The sequence below is a fragment of the Halichondria panicea genome, chromosome 4 (assembly GCF_963675165.1).
Source record: "Halichondria panicea chromosome 4, odHalPani1.1, whole genome shotgun sequence".
Taxonomy (NCBI): Eukaryota; Metazoa; Porifera; class Demospongiae; order Suberitida; family Halichondriidae; genus Halichondria; species Halichondria panicea.
Window position 1 is genome coordinate 2571680 of NC_087380.1, and position 20476 is coordinate 2592155.

Here is a 20476-nt window from a genome sequence, read left to right on the forward strand (position 1 = left end):
CTAGTTGTAAGTGAGTTCACCTTGGTTGTAGATTATAGATTTGTTGCTGAAAAAAATGTAATGGTCTTAAAAACATGGCCTGAGGACAAATGAATCTCATCTGGGGACTAAACATATTATTTGTATGCACAGACAGTAAAGAAGCCCTCACTATCTATCACTCTGAAGTCCAACAAGGCTTACGGTGTTCACAGTGAGACTCGAGACACTTACAGACTGCTGTACGATAATGTTTTTGATGAATCAAACACATAATTATATGAAGCTGTATACAGAGGAACCTTTTTATGAAAGTGTTCTAGAATCAGGGGAAGGTACGGATGTGATGGGATGAACCATTATATGAATACTTGTCAGTTCACTATCAAATGCCTGACTATAATAATAGCAATTGCTTCATGGCATGCGTTTTTATTGCGTTTTTATTACAGGACAAATATCAACAACACCCGCTCAAAACTTCATCTTCATGCATTGATTTACCCCGATATGAGACTTCGAGGAAGTACCAGGAACCTACACACTACAATGATGCGCGTCTGAAAGCAAGTGAAAATGAAATTGAAATGGACAGCAATGAGGAGGCATATATGGCAATCTGATGTGAGAGATAGACAAACTGAGGAACTGGACTATGGTTATTCTGTATATACTGAATCACTGTTGTGTATGCCTCGTTATTGAGTGCTTGCATGCATACGTTAGAATGTGCTTGCCAAGTAGACATGCATACCCTATAGCTAACTTCTGCAAACAAATTAAGCTGACTGCATCATGCCATGATACAAGTATACTGTAGCAAGATATGAGATGCAGCACAGTTTCATGTGTTGCCATAATATTGATGAGCATGCAGACATTGCTTGATTTAGTCTATTAATTTTCTATGCAGTGTTGGTGTTCCAGTTGTGGGCTGATGAACGAAACCAGTTCAAATCACAAGATTTCTCGATCTGCATTGTATTGAAGTATTAATAATTAGCAAGGTATCCGACTCTGTTTCTGTCAGACAGACTGAAATTATACTGCTCAGGCCCAATTTCTGTTGATAAAGGCGACGTATTCTTGGAGCTTGTGTGACTGTCGATACTATAGTGATGCTACACAGGTTAATCTGGCTGGACAATATGTTTGTAGCACTGCAGCAACAGCAACTATCTTAAACGATAATTTATGCCACGAACAAACTCTCCTCTCCCACAGCCAGTATACTGCATGGAAATGTTTCGATCACCACAACGTCATCTTTTATAGTGCCTCTTTTGCTCCAGCCAACAACACCGGGGTAATCGTTGTGGCAATGGTGATTTTTTGGGTAGTCATTTTGTACTGGTGAAGAGAGGAAGATTTCGGAAGGAGGTAGCAGAGGGAAATGTTGGTATAGGAATACTAACACTGGAATCAACAGTATATACTAGTGGTATGCGTTTTTTTTTTAATGCATACTACACACACACTCAGTATAGGGTAGGTTAGTTCAATGTACAGTGCAATAATTATGCTAGTTAGTTCAATGTTAAAGGATCAGTGGCCTGTTATCAGTGACTCACTGATCACTAAATCGATTGGGAGGGAAGTTGCTTTTGAGGCCTTGCCTGCAGTTGAACGAGCTCCTCTGATGGCTTGGATTGAAGATCTTAGGAGTGAGAACGAGAGGCAGTATCTCAGCCAATTCATTGTGGAGGTATAGGGTTGGGTTGGGTATGAGTAAGGTGTTTGTTTTGTTTTCCCACTGCAAGAAGTATGTGGATAGTCATACTCATAGATCTACTGATAAATCCGACTAGAAAAACATTTGCAATGTGAAAAATTGCTAGGATTGGCCAGGGGAACCACAAAAAAGCGTGGAAACAAGAAATCAGACGAGATACAAAGAGAGAAAAGGCTAAATAAACTATCTGTATAGCCAGTTCCTTGATGTGGCCTTTCCCTGCAGAGATAGAACAGTTTGAACATGAGTAAAAAATAATTGAAATATTGCTAAACAAGGGCAAACCCACTGCCAATCCTATGTAAAACCTACTGATCACAGTAATGAGGCATATGGCACATCTGAGTGATAGGCAAACAGAGGAAACTCTTGACTAGATTTTTGCTACTGGACTGAATCACAGTTTGCCTTATACGATATTTGAGTAACTGGTCATTGTCACCTCTCTGCATGACAGGAAACCATCCAAGATTATATTGCATTCCATAGGCAGAGGCAAGTTTTCCATGTAGATATCCACTTCTATTATAGAGTCTACAAGAAATTTAAGCAGATTGGTACAAATGAGGTGCAGCACACTTTCTATAATTTCCTGTGCTTGTAAGTGTCTGCTTTAATATTTATCGCTATAGAATTAGTCTTTGCAATGAGTTAACTAGTTTTTCTATGCAGTGTTGGTGCTCCAGCAGCTGGTGTCTGGACAGCAGTGTGGTACAGTCGGTCGTGTGGGCAGTACAAGGACTGGTGATAATAGAGCATATAATGAGTTCTACATTGATCGTGGTAATCGTGCTGGATGTGCTGGGATGATCACCTCACTCTCTTACTGTTTCCATCGACCACCATCGACTGCTCCAGTTGCTAACGAATACCTGACTACAGTTGCTGTGTACAGACCAGCGAGTACCAATGCAAATGAGAATATGTTTACTGTTGTTTCTTCACCGATCACAATACAAAAGTCAGCAACAGACCTTGAAGCTGAATTAAACGCTGCTGCTGATACTAACTTCGCCTGCTCTGCATTTAACCTACCACAACCAGTACCCATGGAAACTGGTGATGTTCTTGGAGCGTGTGTGTTTAACCCTGATGACATTACAACCTACCGTCTTGATATAGTCAGTAGAGCTGCTTTCAATAATGAAAACCTCGTGAGAACTGATACACAACCTAGTGTCCCTGCTGGCTGCAGTGCCGCCACTACTGTGCCAGGTTCCTTTGATGGAGGTGCATTTGGTGCAAGACCTATTACTGGAAGATCTCTCCACCTCTGGGCAAACATAGGTAAGTTAGGGTCTTATTATATACAAAGTGTTGACTGCAAGTAAATGTTATGTTCTACAAAAGAAACTACAACTGAAGCACTCACACCTTTTACAACTACACCTGAACTAACTGAGGACACCACCACACTAGAAGACAGCACAACTGACATGACCACAGCAAGTGGTCCACTGATTACTAATGGAGACTCTACTACAGCAGCCACAAACCGAGGGACAACGAGCAACCCTGATGCCACCACTGCACAATCCATTGGTGGTGGGGGAGGTGGTTCTAACGTAGCAACCATTGCCATTGCTGTGGTAGTTGCGCTCATTGTTGTGATTGCTCTAGTCGCCATACTGTTGGTAATACTTGCGCTGTTAAGGAGACGATCAAAAACATTGGGTAAGTCACTATTTTGCAATATAATGTCTAAAGTGAAACTACAACAGTTTGTTTACATTCGTACGTATGCAGCAAAGAGTCTACACTCGACTAGTCTAAAGTCCAACAAGGCTTGTGGTGTTCATGGTGAGACTCAAGACACTCCCACAAACTACTATATGATAATGTTATTGATGAATCAAACACAGATAAAGTTAACACAGAGGAGCCTCTTTATGATACCGTCACAGACTCTAGAGAGGGAAGAGATATAATAGAAGGACACCTGTACATCTCAGGTATAAAATTGACATGTTTAATGTTATACCACATTCAGTTCTACAACCATGCTTATTATTCTATAGTCGTATATGTGACTGCTTATTATTTTGATGGTGTGTTTTAATTATTGCAGGACAATTAGCAACAACATGTATTCAACAGCCCATTGATTTAAACCCCGGTGTGATTTATGAGGAAGTACCAGGACCTACACACCACAATGATGTTTGTCAGCTGATACCTTTGACAAGTAACGAAGCTTACGGTGTACACAAATCTAGAACTACTACAGAAACTCCCGGTGAAACATGCTCACAAGACGTTGACCTGAAGTCCAACAACACATATGGAGTGAAAGGGGAGGTGCAAGTTGCTGCCATTAATGGGAGCACTGATGCAGTGTACTATAGTGTCATTGGTCAGATTCTGGAGAGACAGCAAGTGCATGCATAGAACTGAATTTTAAATGGATATACAGCAATGAGACACATGGCACATCTGAGAGGGATAGTGACTATAATTATGATAATGCTATTCTGTAAACTGAATTACTTGATCTCGTTTTATCATGTAACAACAGTTACTTATAGTGCAGTGTTTATTATTGTACATGCAAGTGCTGGTTAGAATGCTTATAATAATGCCTGCACCACCTTTCATGCATGTCTTGACAGGAATCATTGCAAAATCCCAAGATTATACATTCCACGTGCAGACTTAATGTTAGATCTATACTAACACTACCACAAACAAATTAAGCTGACTGATAAGTGGGGTTAAGTGTATGCAGCTGTTTCTTCACTGATCACCATAAATAGGTTGGTAACATGCAGATTCAATGCTGCTGCTGACATTAACTTTACCATGTACCTTGCCAATACAATGAACCAACTATCAATGAATACAAAGAGACAATTTTCTAAATGGGTACACGAACAGTATATGCTATGTCAAACCATGCCATTGCTGTGGAAGTTACTGAGTTTGCTTTAGTTGTCATACTAGTCTTGTGCTATAATAAGGAGACGATCTAAAGCATCCATTGTACTCAGTCAATCCGTAATTTATTAATTTTAAAAGTTGTCTGTAATAATCTTTACATGCATATACCGTATAGCGGGGAATTTTCGTGGTGGTAAAAATTTCGTTTACCTTCAATGAGGTGATTTTCATAAGTACAAAGTTCGTTCGACTTCATGCATGGCCTGCACTGAATTCCATGCATTCCAGTAAACCGCGCCTATGTTTTCATGGAGGCCAGCTTTCCTGCGAAAATAACGAATTTTTACCCACGAAAATTACCCGCTATACGGTATGCATTCACTGATTGTGAGAGCATTGCAATTGCATATTATATATATAATATTATATCTGATTTGAATAAGCAGCATGTACATGAATTCATTGTTTGTATGCAAAGCGTGCAAGAAGCCCTCATTCTATCAGTCATGAAATTGACATTTAATTCTTCTTGTGGGAATACTTGCCTGCCCACTTATCAAAATAATCCAGGCCTTGACAATGAAGCATTCATAAATTATTGTACTGTACTAAGGCATGCATTATTATTGCAACAATTAGCAACGCTTCATATGGCATTGATTAAAACCCTGTGATGGGACTTATGAGGAAGTAACAGGACCTATACACACTACAATGATCTGTGCATGCATGTCAGTTGATAATTATTTTTGGGCCTTATAGTGTCTACAAATCTGGAAATGAACAGAAATGCCCGGTGAATCATGCTCGTAAGAAGTTGAACTGAAGACCAACGAGGCGTATGGTATGAGAGGGGAGGTGAAAGATGTTGTCATTAATGGGACCACTGATGCAGTGTGCTATATATAGTGTCACTGACTCGCCTGGTCAGCAATCTGGAGTGACAACCAGTGGAATTGAATTTGACAATGAGGCATATGACACATCTGAGAGAGATAGACAACAGAGGAGACCACCTCCACCCCCTTTTGCATGCATGACAAGTAGTCTCATGGATCAGCCCCTCGTAAGAAGGAGGGGGCTGATCCATGAGACTAGCAGGACAGGAGGAAATCGTTGCAAATCCTGCATTCCATATTATACATTAGACAACTTTAATTATCTACTTCTACAAACATTAATGATAGATAAAAGTAGGACGAGATGCTTTCTGTATGTAATATTTGTTTCTGCTATGTTAGTCTATGAGCATAATTATAATGATTATACTTGGCTTATTAATTGTTAGGGAATTAATCTGGTCCTATATATACTGGTGTTCCAGCAGCCCCATAATTTATGCATGGTGTCTATAGACAGGGTTTGGGACTGATGAACGAAACCAGTTCAAATCAAGATATCGGAGTAGATCTAAGCTGTAATAATTATTAAATTTCAGAACTCATAATGGGTATTCGTTTTATAAGAGTGTTTATAGAGACCTGGTTGCTAGGCAATTTGAAATTCCATGGCATGTTGCTGATTTCGGTATATATGACTCTAAATCAGCAAGATAACACTTGTTTTTCAGTCGTGTGCTGTGACGGTTTATAATCATTGTCACATTTTGGGGGATTTTTTATACACAAATAGAATAATGGGTGAAATTTATGGGCTATACCTTGGTATAAAAAGTCACAATTCATGAATATAATTAAACCTCTATAATGAGGGTATAGGCATCAATATTATGGTTACATTCCATTCCAATAAGTGTACGTACGCATGGAGTGTAACATATAATTATGTCACTACTGTAACAACTGTAACACCAGTCACCACTGTAACAACTGTAACACATGTCACCACTGTAACAACTGTAACATCTGTCAACATTGTAACAACTGTAACAATTGTAACAACTGTAACAACTGTAACACTTGTCACCACTGTAACGCTAGTCACCACTGTAACAAGTGTAACATCTGTCAACACTGTAACAACTGTAACACATGTCACCAATGCAACACATGTCACCACTGTAACGCTAGTCACCACTGTAACAACTGTAACATCTGTCAACACTGTAACAACTGTAACACATGTCACCAATGCAACACATGTCACCACTGTAACAACTGTAACACTAGTCACCACTGTAACAACTGTAACACCAGTCACCACTGTAACAACTGTAACACTTGTCACCACTGTAACACATGTCACCACTGTAACGCTAGTCACCACTGTAACAACTGTAACACTAGTCACAACTGTAACAACTGTAACACTTGTCACCACTGTAACAACTGTAACACATGTCACCAATGCAACACATGTCACCACTGTAACGCTAGTCACCACTGTAACAACTGTAACACATGTCACCACTGTAACAACTGTAACATCTGTCAGCACTGTAACAATTGTAACAACTGTAACAACTGTAACACCAGTCACCACTGTAACAACTGTAACGCTAGTCACCACTGTAACAACTGTAACACTTGTCACCACTGTAACACTAGTAACAACTGTAACAACTGTAACACCAGTCACCACTGTAACAACTGTAACGCTAGTCACCACTGTAACAACTGTAACACCAGTCACCACTGTAACAACTGTAACACCAGTCACCACTGTAACAACTGTAACACTTGTCACCACTGTAACACTAGTCACAACTGTAACAACTGTAACACTTGTCACCACTGTAACAACTGTAACACTTGTCACCACTATAACAACTGTAACACATGTCACCAATGCAACACATGTCACCACTGTAACGCTAGTCACCAATGCAACACACGTCACCACTGTAACAACTGTAACACCAGCCACCACTGTAACACCAGTCACAACTGTAACAACTGTAGCACTTGTAACACTAGTCACAAATGTAACAACTGTCAACTGTAACACATGTCACCAATGCAACACATGTCACCACTGTAACAACTGTAACGCTAGTCACCACTGTAACAACTGTAACACTTGTCACCACTGTAACACTAGTAACAACTGTAACAACTGTAACACCAGTCACCACTGTAACAACTGTAACACTTGTCACCACTGTAACAACTGTAACACCAGTCACCACTGTAACAACTGTAACACCAGTCACCACTGTAACAACTGTAACACTTGTCACCACTGTAACACTAGTCACAACTGTAACAACTGTAACACTTGTCACCACTGTAACACTAGTCACAAGTGTAACAACTGTAACACTTGTCACCACTGTAACAACTGTAACACCAGTCACCACTGTAACAACTGTAACACCAGTCACCACTGTAACAACTGTAACACTTGTCACCACTGTAACACTAGTCACAACTGTAACAACTGTAACACTTGTCACCACTGTAACAACTGTAACACTTGTCACCACTGTAACAACTGTAACACATGTCACCACTGTAACGCTAGTCACCAATGCAACACACGTCACCACTGTAACAACTGTAACACCAGCCACCACTGTAACACCAGTCACAACTGTAACAACTGTAGCACTTGTAACACTAGTCACAAATGTAACAACTGTCAACTGTAACACATGTCACCACTGTAACAACTGTAACACTAGTCACCACTGTAACAACTGTAACATCTGTCACCACTGTAACAACTGTAACACATGTCACCAATGCAACACACGTCACTACTGTAACACTTTAGTCTGGCACCACTATAGACTATAAGTACTATAAGAACTAGTGTTACAGTTGTTGCATGTGTTACAGTGGTGACAAGTGTTACAGTTGTGACTAGCGTTACAGATGTTACAGTGGTGGCATGTTGTTACAGTTGTGACTAGTGTTACAGTTGTTACAGTGGTGACTGGTGTTACAGTTGTTACAGTTGTGACTAGTGCTACAGTTGTTAGAGTGGTGACTAGCGTTACAGTTGTTACAGTTGTGACAAGTGTTACAGTTGTTACAGTGGTGACTAGCGTTACAGTTGTTACAGTTGTGACTAGTGTTACAGTTGTTAGAGTGGTGACTAGCGTTACAGTTGTTACAGTTGTGACAAGTGTTACAGTTGTTAGAGTGGTGACTAGCGTTACAGTTGTTACAGTTGTGACTAGTGTTACAGTTGTTACAGTGGTGACAAGTGTTACAATTGTTACAGTGGTGACTAGTGTTACAGTTGTGACTAGCGTTATAGTTGTTATAGTTGTGACTAGTGTTACAGTTGTTACAGTGGTGACAAGTGTTACAATTGTTACAGTGGTGACTAGTGTTACAGTTGTGACTAGTGTTACAGTTGTTGCATGTGTTACAGTGGTGACAAGTGTTACAGTTGTGACTAGCGTTACAGATGTTACAGTGGTGGCATGTTGTTACAGTTGTGACTAGTGTTACACTTGTTACAGTGGTGACTGGTGTTACAGTTGTTACAGTTGTGACTAGTGCTACAGTTGTTAGAGTGGTGACTAGCGTTACAGTTGTTACAGTTGTGACAAGTGTTACAGTTGTTACAGTGGTGACTAGCGTTACAGTTGTTACAGTTGTGACTAGTGTTACAGTTGTTAGAGTGGTGACTAGCGTTACAGTTGTTACAGTTGTGACAAGTGTTACAGTTGTTAGAGTGGTGACTAGCGTTACAGTTGTTACAGTTGTGACTAGTGTTACAGTTGTTACAGTGGTGACAAGTGTTACAATTGTTACAGTGGTGACTAGTGTTACAGTTGTGACTAGTGTTACAGTTGTTACAGTGGTGACAAGTGTTACAATTGTTACAGTGGTGACTAGTGTTACAGTGGTGACAAGTGTTACAGTTGTTACAGTTGTGACTAGTGTTACAGTTGTTAGAGTGGTGACTAGCGTTACAGTTGTTACAGTTGTGACAAGTGTTACAGTTGTTAGAGTGGTGACTAGCGTTACAGTTGTTACAGTTGTGACTAGTGTTACAGTTGTTACAGTGGTGACAAGTGTTACAATTGTTACAGTGGTGACTAGTGTTACAGTTGTGACTAGTGTTACAGTTGTTACAGTGGTGACTAGCGTTACAGTTGTTACAGTTGTGACTAGTGTTACAGTTGTTACAGTGGTGACAAGTGTTACAATTGTTACAGTGGTGACTAGTGTTACAGTGGTGACAAGTGTTACAGTTGTTACAGTGGTGACAAGTGTTACAGTTGTTACAGTGGTGACTAGCGTTACAGTTGTTACAGTGGTGACTAGTGTTACAGTTGTTAGAGTGGTGACTAGCGTTACAGTTGTTACAGTTGTGACTAGTGTTACAGTTGTTAGAGTGGTGACTAGCGTTACAGTTGTTACAGTTGTGACAAGTGTTACAGTTGTTAGAGTGGTGACTAGCGTTACAGTTGTTACAGTTGTGACTAGTGTTACAGTTGTTACAGTGGTGACAAGTGTTACAATTGTTACAGTGGTGACTAGTGTTACAGTTGTGACTAGTGTTACAGTTGTTACAGTGGTGACTAGCGTTACAGTTGTTACAGTTGTGACTAGTGTTACAGTTGTTACAGTGGTGACAAGTGTTACAATTGTTACAGTGGTGACTAGTGTTATAGTGGTGACAAGTGTTACAGTTGTTACAGTGGTGACAAGTGTTACAGTTGTTACAGTGGTGACTAGCGTTACAGTTGTTACAGTGGTGACTAGTGTTACAGTTGTTACAGTTGTGACAAGTGTTACAGTCGTTACAGTGGTGACATGTGTTACAGTTGTGACTAGTGTTACAGTTGTTACAGTGGTGACAAGTGTTACAATTGTTACAGTGGTGACTAGTGTTACAGTGGTGACAAGTGTTACAGTTGTTACAGTTGTGACTAGTGTTACAGTTGTTAGAGTGGTGACAAGTGTTACAGTTGTTACAGTGGTGACTAGCGTTACAGTTGTTACAGTTGTGACAAGTGTTACAGTTGTTACAGTAGTCAAGTGTTACAGTTGTTACAGTTGTTATAGTGGTGACAAGTGTTACAGTCGTTACAGTTGTGACTAGTGTTACAGTTGTTACTGTGGTGACAAGTGTTACAGTTGTTACAGTGGTGACAGTGGTGACAAGTGTTACCAGTTGTTACAGTGGTGACTAGCGTTACAGTGGTGACAAGTGTTACAGTTGTTACAGTTGTTACAGTGGTGACTAGCGTTACAGTTGTTACAGTTGTTACAGTGGTGAGTTGTGACTAGCGTTACAGTGGTGACTGGTGTTACAGTTGTTGCAGTTGTTACAGTGGTGGTTGATGTTACATTGGTTACAGTAGTGACATAATTATATGTTACACTTAATTATGTGGAATGGAATGTAACCATAATATTGATGTCATTATAGAGGCTTAATTATATTCATGAATTGTGACTTTTTATACCAAGGTATAGCCACTATAATGAACTACATATAAATCTAAATCTAAAAAATTAATTGATAGTTACTGTTATAATTAAACCAGTTCTTTGAAGTTGGCATAAGTTTCAAAACTGTCCACATAGTCAGCCAGTGCCTCGTGACAGAAAGCATACATCTCCTGCACAGTGGTGAATGTAAAAAGTTAACTTGGTGAAATACATGCATGTATACCACAAAGAAGACATAGTACATGTAATAAATTTAATATAGCACAATTGTCATTTGATGGCGTACCATGGCAATAACTATTTGTAAACTTACAGGACAGCTAACGAGCCCCTCCCTCTGTTTGCGAGCAAACTTGATAAACTGGAACACATCGACCACGCCCTCAATCTTGAGTCGCTCCAGTTGAGCATGCAGGGTGATGAACACTCCAGTGCGACCAATGCCATTGCTGCGTGTGTGTGTGTGTGTGTGTGTGTGTGTGTGTGGAATGGTAGGATGGTAGTGATGCTTACGAGATACTTGTTTTCTTAATGCGTACCATCACACACACACATACTCACTTGCACATGACGATAATGGGCTTGTTGCCCGAGGCCATCTGAACAGCGTTCACCTCCTGCACAACGTCCAGTAAAGCGGCAGGATTCTGTGGGGGGTCCTTCTCGGTCCAGCGGGTGATGTGGAACTGTGTCACCACACAGGGGGGCGCATCGGAGGCTGCCATAGCAACAGATAGCTTCCTGACAACGTAGTTCCCATAAGCGTCGAATGTCTGCTGAGTGACAGTGAAGTCACCATAAGTGCCTGCTTCTCCTTGGAACTTGGGCCAGTAGCGATGGCACACCTCCTGTTGAAGAAGACACTAATAAGCTAGCGAAGATACATAATTATGATTAAAAAAAAACTTTAGGAGATGTACGTATAATGAATTTTCTTTACTTATCAAAAAGTTTTTTGCTAGCTATATAATTATAGTTCTATTCTTACGTGTAAATCATTCACTTTCCACTAATAACATTGTGAAAGCAAACAAAGGCACACAACACATGCATACAGTGTGTTACCTGCTCCTCCTCGCTGAGGGCACAGAGCATGACGATACAGCTGCACTCGTTCTCCACCACCATCCTCCACAAGTCTCCAGTGGTGTGCTCCAGGGGACCTTGAGTGGCTATGTACCCTCGCCTCTGTTGGTAGCCCTGGACAAGAGAGAGTTTAAAACTTGAAAGATTAAACAGTCGCTAGAGAAAGACATAGTATATGTGTGATACGGCATTAGCTTCCTCACATGAATGTAGCTGGCATTGATGTAGTTAGAACCAGAAGGTGAGAACTGAAGCTGGACTCTGTGCATCTCATCTACAAATGGAAAATGAAACCTCACTTGTTCAGTGCAGTTATGAGGTTAGCTTACTTGGCAGAATCTGAGAGTATCTGTTCTTGTCTTCATTCTCCTCATTCTGAGAGCTGTAGTAGTCCTCTGTCCCGTCAAGCCCAGAAAACTCACTCAAAACCTGAACAAGCAGACACAGTGACATATGCGACTCCAACAATAATTTAAAAGTCTGGAAAACATTAGCACAGGTAATTGGACAGAGCACAGACGCACTATAGTGTACAAACAAAGAATAGAATCACTCACCTTGAACTGTCGCTGGAAGCCAGTGGGTGTGTTCTCATCAGCAGCAGCTGGTTCTTTGAGCTGGTTGACAGTTGTCATGAGAGCATGTGCTGGTATCTCTGTCTCCCCACACACTATAAGCTCCCTGAGGGCATCATGCAGGAAGATGTACTGGGACTGAGGAAGAGGGGGTGCTTATAATGACTGACTGGCCACAGAATATTCATCACATTGCATAATTGTAAACCACACATAGCAAAATACATCGTATAAGCATGTATACATGCATGCATGCAAGCACTGTATAATCTGTAATTTAATTACTTAACTGCATACATGATTGTACAATGTTATGTATTCACAGTACATAAAATTCACACATAACACAGAGTTAAAGCGTACCAGAGTCTGTACGAGGAGCACCCTCTGTTTCCGAATATGAGTAACACAATCGTAGATATGTATCATCCCGTCCTTCTCCATACGATCCAACATCGTATCCAAGACAATGAACGTTCCCGTGCGTCCGACACCAGCGCTGCAGTGTACGAGGAGTGGGCGGGGATCATCCTGGGGGTGTGTCTTACGAACAGCACGGGTGAAGTAGATGAGGGACATGCCACTGGAGGGGACACCGTGGTCTGGCCAGGAGGTGTAGTGGAACAGGGTCACCTCAAGCACAGGGGACGAGCCGAGGATGGGCTATAGGGGGTGGGGTTTACAGTATTTATCAATGGGTGCTTGCAAGTGTGTACAAAAGTGGTACATGTTTATAACAATTAGTCATTATTATGCTTTCTACAATACATTTGTTAGCACAATGAAGTGTTTCTGAGGGCGTTGTATGTACAGTACACCAAACCGTATTAGTTAAGCAAACTGACTTGATTGACTTTCATTTTCCTGACAGTGAAGTCAGGGAAGGCCACCATACTGGTCAGAGAGACCACGATACCACAGCCCATCTCAAGAGGTTGGTCGTCCTTCAGGGGCCAATAACACTCACACTTTTTCTATATTGGGTTATATATGAGGGAAAAAACAATGACACTGAAAACCACTAGCAAAATGTCAATAGACAAAATCATTTGATAGCAATAGTTGAATAGTTAAGTAGCTCACCCTGTCCTCAAAACATCTTGTGAGCATAACAATCGTTTGCAATTTATTCTCGAAAATCATCTTCCAGAAATCTTCCAGCGTATCAGGCAATGGACCTGAGTTTGGAGAAATGATACCGCAATCTAATGGAAATGTTAGTGCATTTACCTTGAGTAGCAATGTATTTGGTGTTAGCCATATAGCCCTGCAAGTATTGGTGTATGAAAACGAGCAACAATCAATGATAAAAATTGACTTACGTAAACGTAGCTGGCATTGATGTAGTCTGATCCTATGATGTCCTTCACAGGCTTCAACTTAACACGGTTGAAATCATCTGTACACAGAATAAACACAGCATAATTAGTTAACACCAAAGGAATGTACTCACAAGGAAATACATTTCCGAATCTGTTCTTGGTTGTGTTCTGGGGCAGCTTTGACTCATTGTTGGGAGATTGGGGCTCCTTGCTGATGGACTGTGGAGGCAATAAATTATAGACATTTGTGAACAGTGAGAAAGATTGCTCGACTCTGCACACATGCTCACCGTGTACTCAGTCTCGAAGAGCTTGTCTGTGTCCTCGTGCATCGTGTCCACATGAGCAGGGAAGTCAGTCGTGTAAAATGAACTGTTCTGACTAATTCCAGATACTGTGAAATATAAAAACATATAAGAAGCAGTACGTCACTACTGATATAGTGGTTACTGCTATAGACCCACGTAGATAGTCTATATGGTACTTGTCCAAAATCAACCAAATTTCCCCTGCCCATAATTTTGATCTGAGATACGTAATACTCTTTCCACTAGTCATAATGCATCCTTTATCTGTGTGGTATTGTGATGGCTTTTTAGTGAATACCTTGTGTATTATCTCTGCCTCCTTCCTTACTGAAGGAGGAGGTGGTCACGCCAACATACATATTTGCATCAGGGGTCAAGGTGTCAATGTGGTCATCCAGGGGTATGTCCAATGAGGTCAGGGGGTCAACTTTCACAGTGAAGAGAGATTTACGCGTGACCCTCCCTCCACCAAACGCAAAGCTAGAGAAAGTGTGCTTACCAGATCTACGAGCCCTGAAAGAATCATGGTAAGTACCTTAGCTTGAATATCAGTTTATGCAGGTCTGAATTATTTGTACTTTTATTGTACACAGAGAAAGATAGTTTTTGCATGGAATTTCATCAGAAATGTCTTTGACTTACCTGACAAGAATGAGAATAACTGCTCCAATAATCAGTAGAGCAACCACCAAAATGACAATCGCAGCAACTATCCCTCCAACACTGCCATTGGAACTTGGTTCTGTGAGCAGAGATGATTACTGTAGAAGGAGTACAAAAACGGTATTCTCTCACCTATACAAGATGGGGTTGTGCCACTAAATGTTCCCTGTTCAGTATCACAAGTTCTAGTTGAGGTACCATCAAGACCAAAACCAGGTGAGCAGGAAAAGGTGGCCACAGTTCCAAAAACATAACTGCCCTTTTCCACTGGACTAGAGTATGAGACCATCCCGTTAATGGGAGCCACTACCGAGTCAGAGGGACATCGAATGTTGTTGGCTGTCCTTTAAAACAGTTATATGAATAGTGCTGATATTAAACTCACCTGTAAGATTAGCACAAACACTCACTACATCACCATGGCCATCAGGTATTCTACAACAGTAGGTTCCTAGTGGAGCCTTGATATCACCTTGACGATAGAGTCTGACAACTTGATGGTATCTGATCCAATAAAACCCACTACCAGTGACACTGTTCTCGGTGATCATTGTTCCATTAGGAAACAACCATTCTCCTGAACCTTCTCGTGGGTTGTCCCTATCCCTGCAACAGATTGTTGAGTTGGTGTGACAGGTCAAGGCAGAGTCATTTGTGGCTGCAATTATGGTCACTAGAAGGTTACTCTTGTTGGTAGAGTACGATAATCCTTGAAGTGACAGAAAGAGTGGTTGATCTGGATGATTGAGATATAAGCATATGAACCATGCATGGCTTATTTTGGTGCAAAGCAAACCTGCACAAACAGGAGCAGCTCCACTCCACACCCCCACAGTACTACGACCATCGCCAGTACAAGTCCTTAAATAATTTCCTCCTCTTTCCTCCATACCCAAAGGACAGAATAACATCAAGTATCGTGCTTGTGTTCCAAAGGGGTAAAGTGGTCCAGGAGAAAAATGGATTACCGAGCCATGGGGATGAGTGAGAGGTGGACACATAATAGCTGTAATTATAAAAAATTAAATTTGATTTTGCGCATAATAATTATTACAGACTTTGGCAAAGGATGTCTTCTCCACTCCATGTCTTGTCAGGCTGACATGTTCTAATTCTCACGCTAGGAGACAGTCCGTGCCCCTCATCACAGCTGTGTGTAGCCACAGTACCCTCCAGTCTGGGAGTAGTAGATGGACTATAGCTGATCACTCCATGGGTGAGGGTGATATTATCACAGATTGCTGCATCATTGGAAGTGAATACCAGTACATAATTATATTAAAAGGGAATGCATGGAGATTGATATTCGCATGTTTTCATACCTCTGCAACTTGGTATTGATCCAGTCCACACTCCCATTCCACTTGTACCGTTCACGCAGGTCCTAATGTTCACACCAGACAGCTTGTAACCAGACACACACGAGTACACAGCAGTGGCCCCTTCTGCTCTCGGTGTGGTGTCAGGATTGAAGATGATGTCGCCATTCACAATTTGGTGAAGGTCTTTGCATATGGCTAAGCATTGTATACGTATACCATTACATTTAGTAGTAGTAATTAGGCCACTATTCACCTGAGCAAGTTGGTCTCGTGCTCCAACTCCCACTAGCCTCACAAATCACAGTGGCTGATCCTGACATGTGATATTTATCGTTACATGTGTACAACACTGTCCCTCCAAATGTTGTTCTGGTTAGTGATCCAGGAGATCCATTGATAACAGTGGGAAGTTCACCACAGTCCACAACTGTACGTAATAGATACAATTATGAAGTAAGAAAATTCATTTAACCATACTTGTACAAGTTGGTAGAGGCTCCCAGATCCCATTAGTCATACAGGTAGTTGTTGCTGTGGTGACTCCTGGAGAGATCCAGTATCCGGTTTTACAGGTGTACGTCACTGTCCCTTGGTACAATATGTCAGGATTGGGTGTTCCAGGAGATGCATTGGTGCCAGAGGGAGGATTACCACAAGTAACACCTGCATAGATTTACATAAAGTGTGGAGAAGCAGAACAGTATTATTGTTACTTACGTTGACAAGTTGGTTCAGTCTCCCACATCCCACTATCCATACAGGTAGCTGTTGTTGTGGTGACTTCATTGGAGACCTCATACCCACTGTCACAGGTGTAGGTCACTGTCCCTTGGTAGGTTGTGTTGGTTGGTGCTCCAGGAGATGCGTTGATACCAGAGGGAGGGGGGCCACAATCCACAACTTAGTGGATGAGAACAGTTTAATCAGCATAATCATAGTCGGGGAGCAACTTCACATACGTTGACAAGTTGGTAGAGGTCCCCAAGTCCTGTCAGCCATACAGGTAACTGTTGCTGTGGTGACTCCATTGGAGAATTCATACCCACTGTCACATGTGTAGGTCACTGTCCCTCCGAGAGCTGTGCCAGGGGTGGGTGTTCCAGGAGAGACATTCATAACAGTGGGAGGAGAGCTACAGGAAACAGCTATTAAACATAACCGTGATTATGCCATATTCCAATGAATTCACAGACCACTATACCTGAACAGGTAGGTATGGTTCCATTCCAAATGCCTTCTGAATTCACACCAGATTTAGTGCAGTTACTCTTTTTGTCCCCACTTGTTAGCTCATACCCAGTATCACACTCATAAGTAGCTGTTGTTCCATAGTCATAAGGCTCAGTTGTGTCACTGGAGTAGGCAATCACCCCATTCTCAATATCAGGGAGAGCAGAGCAGGTGATTTCTGTGGCAATATTAAGTAAACGAAAGTAACGCAAGTACAGCATATCAGATTTACCAGAACATGTTGGACTGTCACTGTCTAGCACATATCCTGCCTCACATCCACAGGTGAATGATCCCTCAGTGTTGGTACACACTTGCAGCTGGCAGATGTTGGGTCCAGCACACTCATCAATATCATCACCTTTACAAAGCATAATACTGATCCTAAACTATACCCACAATAATAACGTACATCCTCTTCCATCAGTAGCAAGTCGATATCCAGAGTTGCAGTCACAGGTGTATGATCCAGAAGTGTTGGTGCAGATCTGATCACAGCCATGAGCACCAGAGCATTCATCAATGTCTACACATGTGTGTGTAGACATGGATGCTACATTCAGTATTTCTTGGTGTATTGCAAACCTGCACAGATGGGAGCAGTTCCAGTCCACACCCCCACAGTACTACGTCCATCACGCACACAAATCCTCACATCATTTCCTCCTCTCCTCTCCTGTCCAGGAGGGCATGTAACCATGTACATTGCTTGTGTTCCAATTAAGTATGGGGAAGTTTTTGGAGAGTAGGATATTGGCTCATAGGGAGAGTCAGCAAGAGGTGGACAGACAATAACTGTTCGAAAAAACAAATTATAATCGTACACGTTTTTTGTTTTTAATTACCATTGCAAGTAACAATTTCTCCACTCCACGTTCTGTTTGACTGACACATTCTCTTACGTTCACCTAAAAGAACATAACCACTATTACAGTTGTGAGTGGCCGTAGTTCTTTCCAGTCTTGGAGAAGAGGTTGGGTCATAGGTCACATTTCCATTGGTGAGAGTGATGTCATCACAGAGAGCTAGCAAATGATTATGATAAATTTTACTTTATAAGTATACAGTCCACTTACGCTGACATACTGGAGCTGACCCATCCCAGCTTCCACCACTCTTACAATTCCTGGTGGTGGTGTTTCCATAGAGGGTGTAGCCAGGGTTACAGGAATAGGTAGCTCCAGAGAAGATAGATCTGTTGTTAGGGGATCCACCATTGTAGGTAATGTTTCCATTGGTGAGAGTGAGGTCAGAACAGGAGGTCACTGTCTCTATGTAGGAATTTATACACTCAAAAGCAAAAATCCATTCCACCTATATAGATCTACACCAACGCACAGGTTTACCAGGTGTACTGCTGCGCTGCATGCATGCATTATTAAACAAAGGTGAATCTTCTCCACATACCGTATAGCGGGTAATTTAAGGGGGCAAAATATTCATGGTTGAGCAATAATTATTTAGTCATTCCGTGGATAATATTTTCGTGGTTGCTGCTTGCACTGCAGGTAAAGGTATATAGGCATGGTCACTTCATTTGTGGGTAAAATATTTGTGGTTAGACCTTCAACCAACAACAAAAACCACAAATATTTTGCCTCACGAAAATTACCTTCTATACGGTAATGAATATTGCTTGCAAGGTCAATAGCTAAACACACCCTTTCCACACACTAGTAGGAGCTGAGCAAATCCAGTCAAAAGGACCAGCCAAGAGACACAGTCACCTTGTAACTTCTTCATGCTGTCTTCATTCATGCATGCATGCTTCAGAGTAATTGGCCTTAATAGTGCATGATGGCAACAGGAAGTCTGAAATATTAATGCAATTTCCGGTACACGCATCAAAGTGTACATGCACCCACATACATACACCACATACACAGAAAAAGAATCCTACACATTACACACAATACTGTACAAATGCTAGTACTGACGGCCCCTGCATGTCCACATGGACAGTAATGTAAGCACCACAGCAATGAACTAATATCAATGGTGGTGTGTATGGGTGTGACAAGCTATGGTTGGTCGAACAAAGAAGGATTCTTTGGATATACCAGTGACCAAGAACCGTCTCACCTGGAGGGAGGGGGGAAAACTCTAAGACAAATAAATCAATAAATAGTCGCTAATGTGTATCACACACACACAGTCGCGAATTATTATTTCATAGGCTTTCAAGGAGAGTCTTAGTAGATCACTTTGTATTATTGCCATCATACACAGTGAACAGATTGACAAATGGAGCAAAGGCAACATGCACCATTTGTTAAACTATCACAGCCCTAGGCTATTGAAAGGTGCACAAACATTGCCTCAGGCACAACACAACAGGTAATGCTCACAATAAACACTGAGCACTCTATCAGATTGAAAGCAAGCACACACCCACTCACTCTAAGCACAAACAATTGCAGACAAACAGGCTAGATCTATACTCTTTGAAGGAAATGTACATAATACAATTAAATTGTGTACACAGCTATATACATGTAAGGTGCATGGAAGAGTAAATAGGGTGTAATCTGAATAGGAAACCATTGCTAGGGAAAAGGCTGAAATCTGTAATATAATTATTATGCTGAAAGTAAATAATGTGCACGTAGTAATGGGATGCAAATATAGCGTTTTCAAGTAGCTGATCAGCTGCTGAGACTGCAGGCAGGGAGGACAGACAGTATAATACACATACATAGCAATCTTATTCCTGTCATTCATACAAATGTGTACGTATAGAACAGCTAGCAGTGCATGTGAGCACATGCGGGAAGTATTTACCACAAGGCTATACATGTAATATTTGCAGGTTGTTACTCTTTTGAACAATGAACACACTCGTTGCTTGGAGAGACATAATTCAAATAGAACAACAATCCATAACCTTTTCTACTGCATGCTCATACACATAATTATACACACCCTCATCTGTGTGGTGGACTGGTGGTCTCTGGTCTGGCCCCTCCCACTCTCGGAGGGTCGTAATTTCTCAGAGGGGGTAGTATCTTCCCACCACGCCCCCCAAGCTCCTGCGATATCCGCTGGTAGTCAGGTCTGGAGGTCAG

The 20476-nt window shown here is 41.4% G+C and overlaps 2 protein-coding genes across 4 annotated transcripts; one reads left to right on the forward strand and one right to left on the reverse strand.

Annotated features, from left to right (window-relative positions):
• The first annotated feature begins 430 nt into the window (after positions 1-430).
• On the forward strand, positions 431-4283 carry LOC135335110 (uncharacterized). Of its 2 annotated transcripts, none has more exons than XM_064530530.1 (7): positions 431-603; positions 893-2311; positions 2384-2998; positions 3077-3385; positions 3458-3511; positions 3574-3663; positions 3780-4283. In XM_064530530.1, exons 2-7 carry the CDS (start codon positions 2275-2277, stop codon positions 4097-4099), a joined length of 1425 nt encoding a protein of 474 aa, XP_064386600.1. In that variant the 5' UTR covers positions 431-603; positions 893-2274; the 3' UTR covers positions 4100-4283. The 2 variants fall into 2 exon arrangements, with proteins under 2 accessions (XP_064386600.1, XP_064386599.1); XM_064530529.1 differs by having other exon boundaries at positions 452-603; positions 3062-3385; positions 3780-4282.
• Positions 4284-10868: 6585 nt separating this feature from the next.
• Positions 10869-19188, reverse strand: LOC135335065 (sushi, von Willebrand factor type A, EGF and pentraxin domain-containing protein 1-like). Of its 2 annotated transcripts, none has more exons than XM_064530468.1 (32): positions 19073-19188; positions 18488-18682; positions 18257-18436; positions 17997-18206; positions 17824-17937; positions 17644-17772; positions 17383-17589; positions 17141-17326; positions 16899-17081; positions 16659-16844; positions 16435-16608; positions 16182-16376; positions 15918-16100; positions 15656-15865; positions 15245-15595; positions 14992-15165; positions 14839-14938; positions 14495-14709; positions 14179-14282; positions 14020-14107; positions 13889-13965; positions 13797-13833; positions 13650-13744; positions 13412-13540; positions 12930-13229; positions 12549-12704; positions 12321-12420; positions 12195-12265; positions 11971-12105; positions 11467-11753; positions 11219-11354; positions 10869-11075 (listed from the first exon to the last, which is right to left on the reverse strand). In XM_064530468.1, exons 1-32 carry the CDS (start codon positions 19167-19169, stop codon positions 10992-10994), a joined length of 5088 nt encoding a protein of 1695 aa, XP_064386538.1. In that variant the 5' UTR covers positions 19170-19188; the 3' UTR covers positions 10869-10991. The 2 variants fall into 2 exon arrangements, with proteins under 2 accessions (XP_064386538.1, XP_064386537.1); XM_064530467.1 differs by having other exon boundaries at positions 14992-15198.
• Between the last annotated feature and the right edge of the window lie 1288 nt (positions 19189-20476).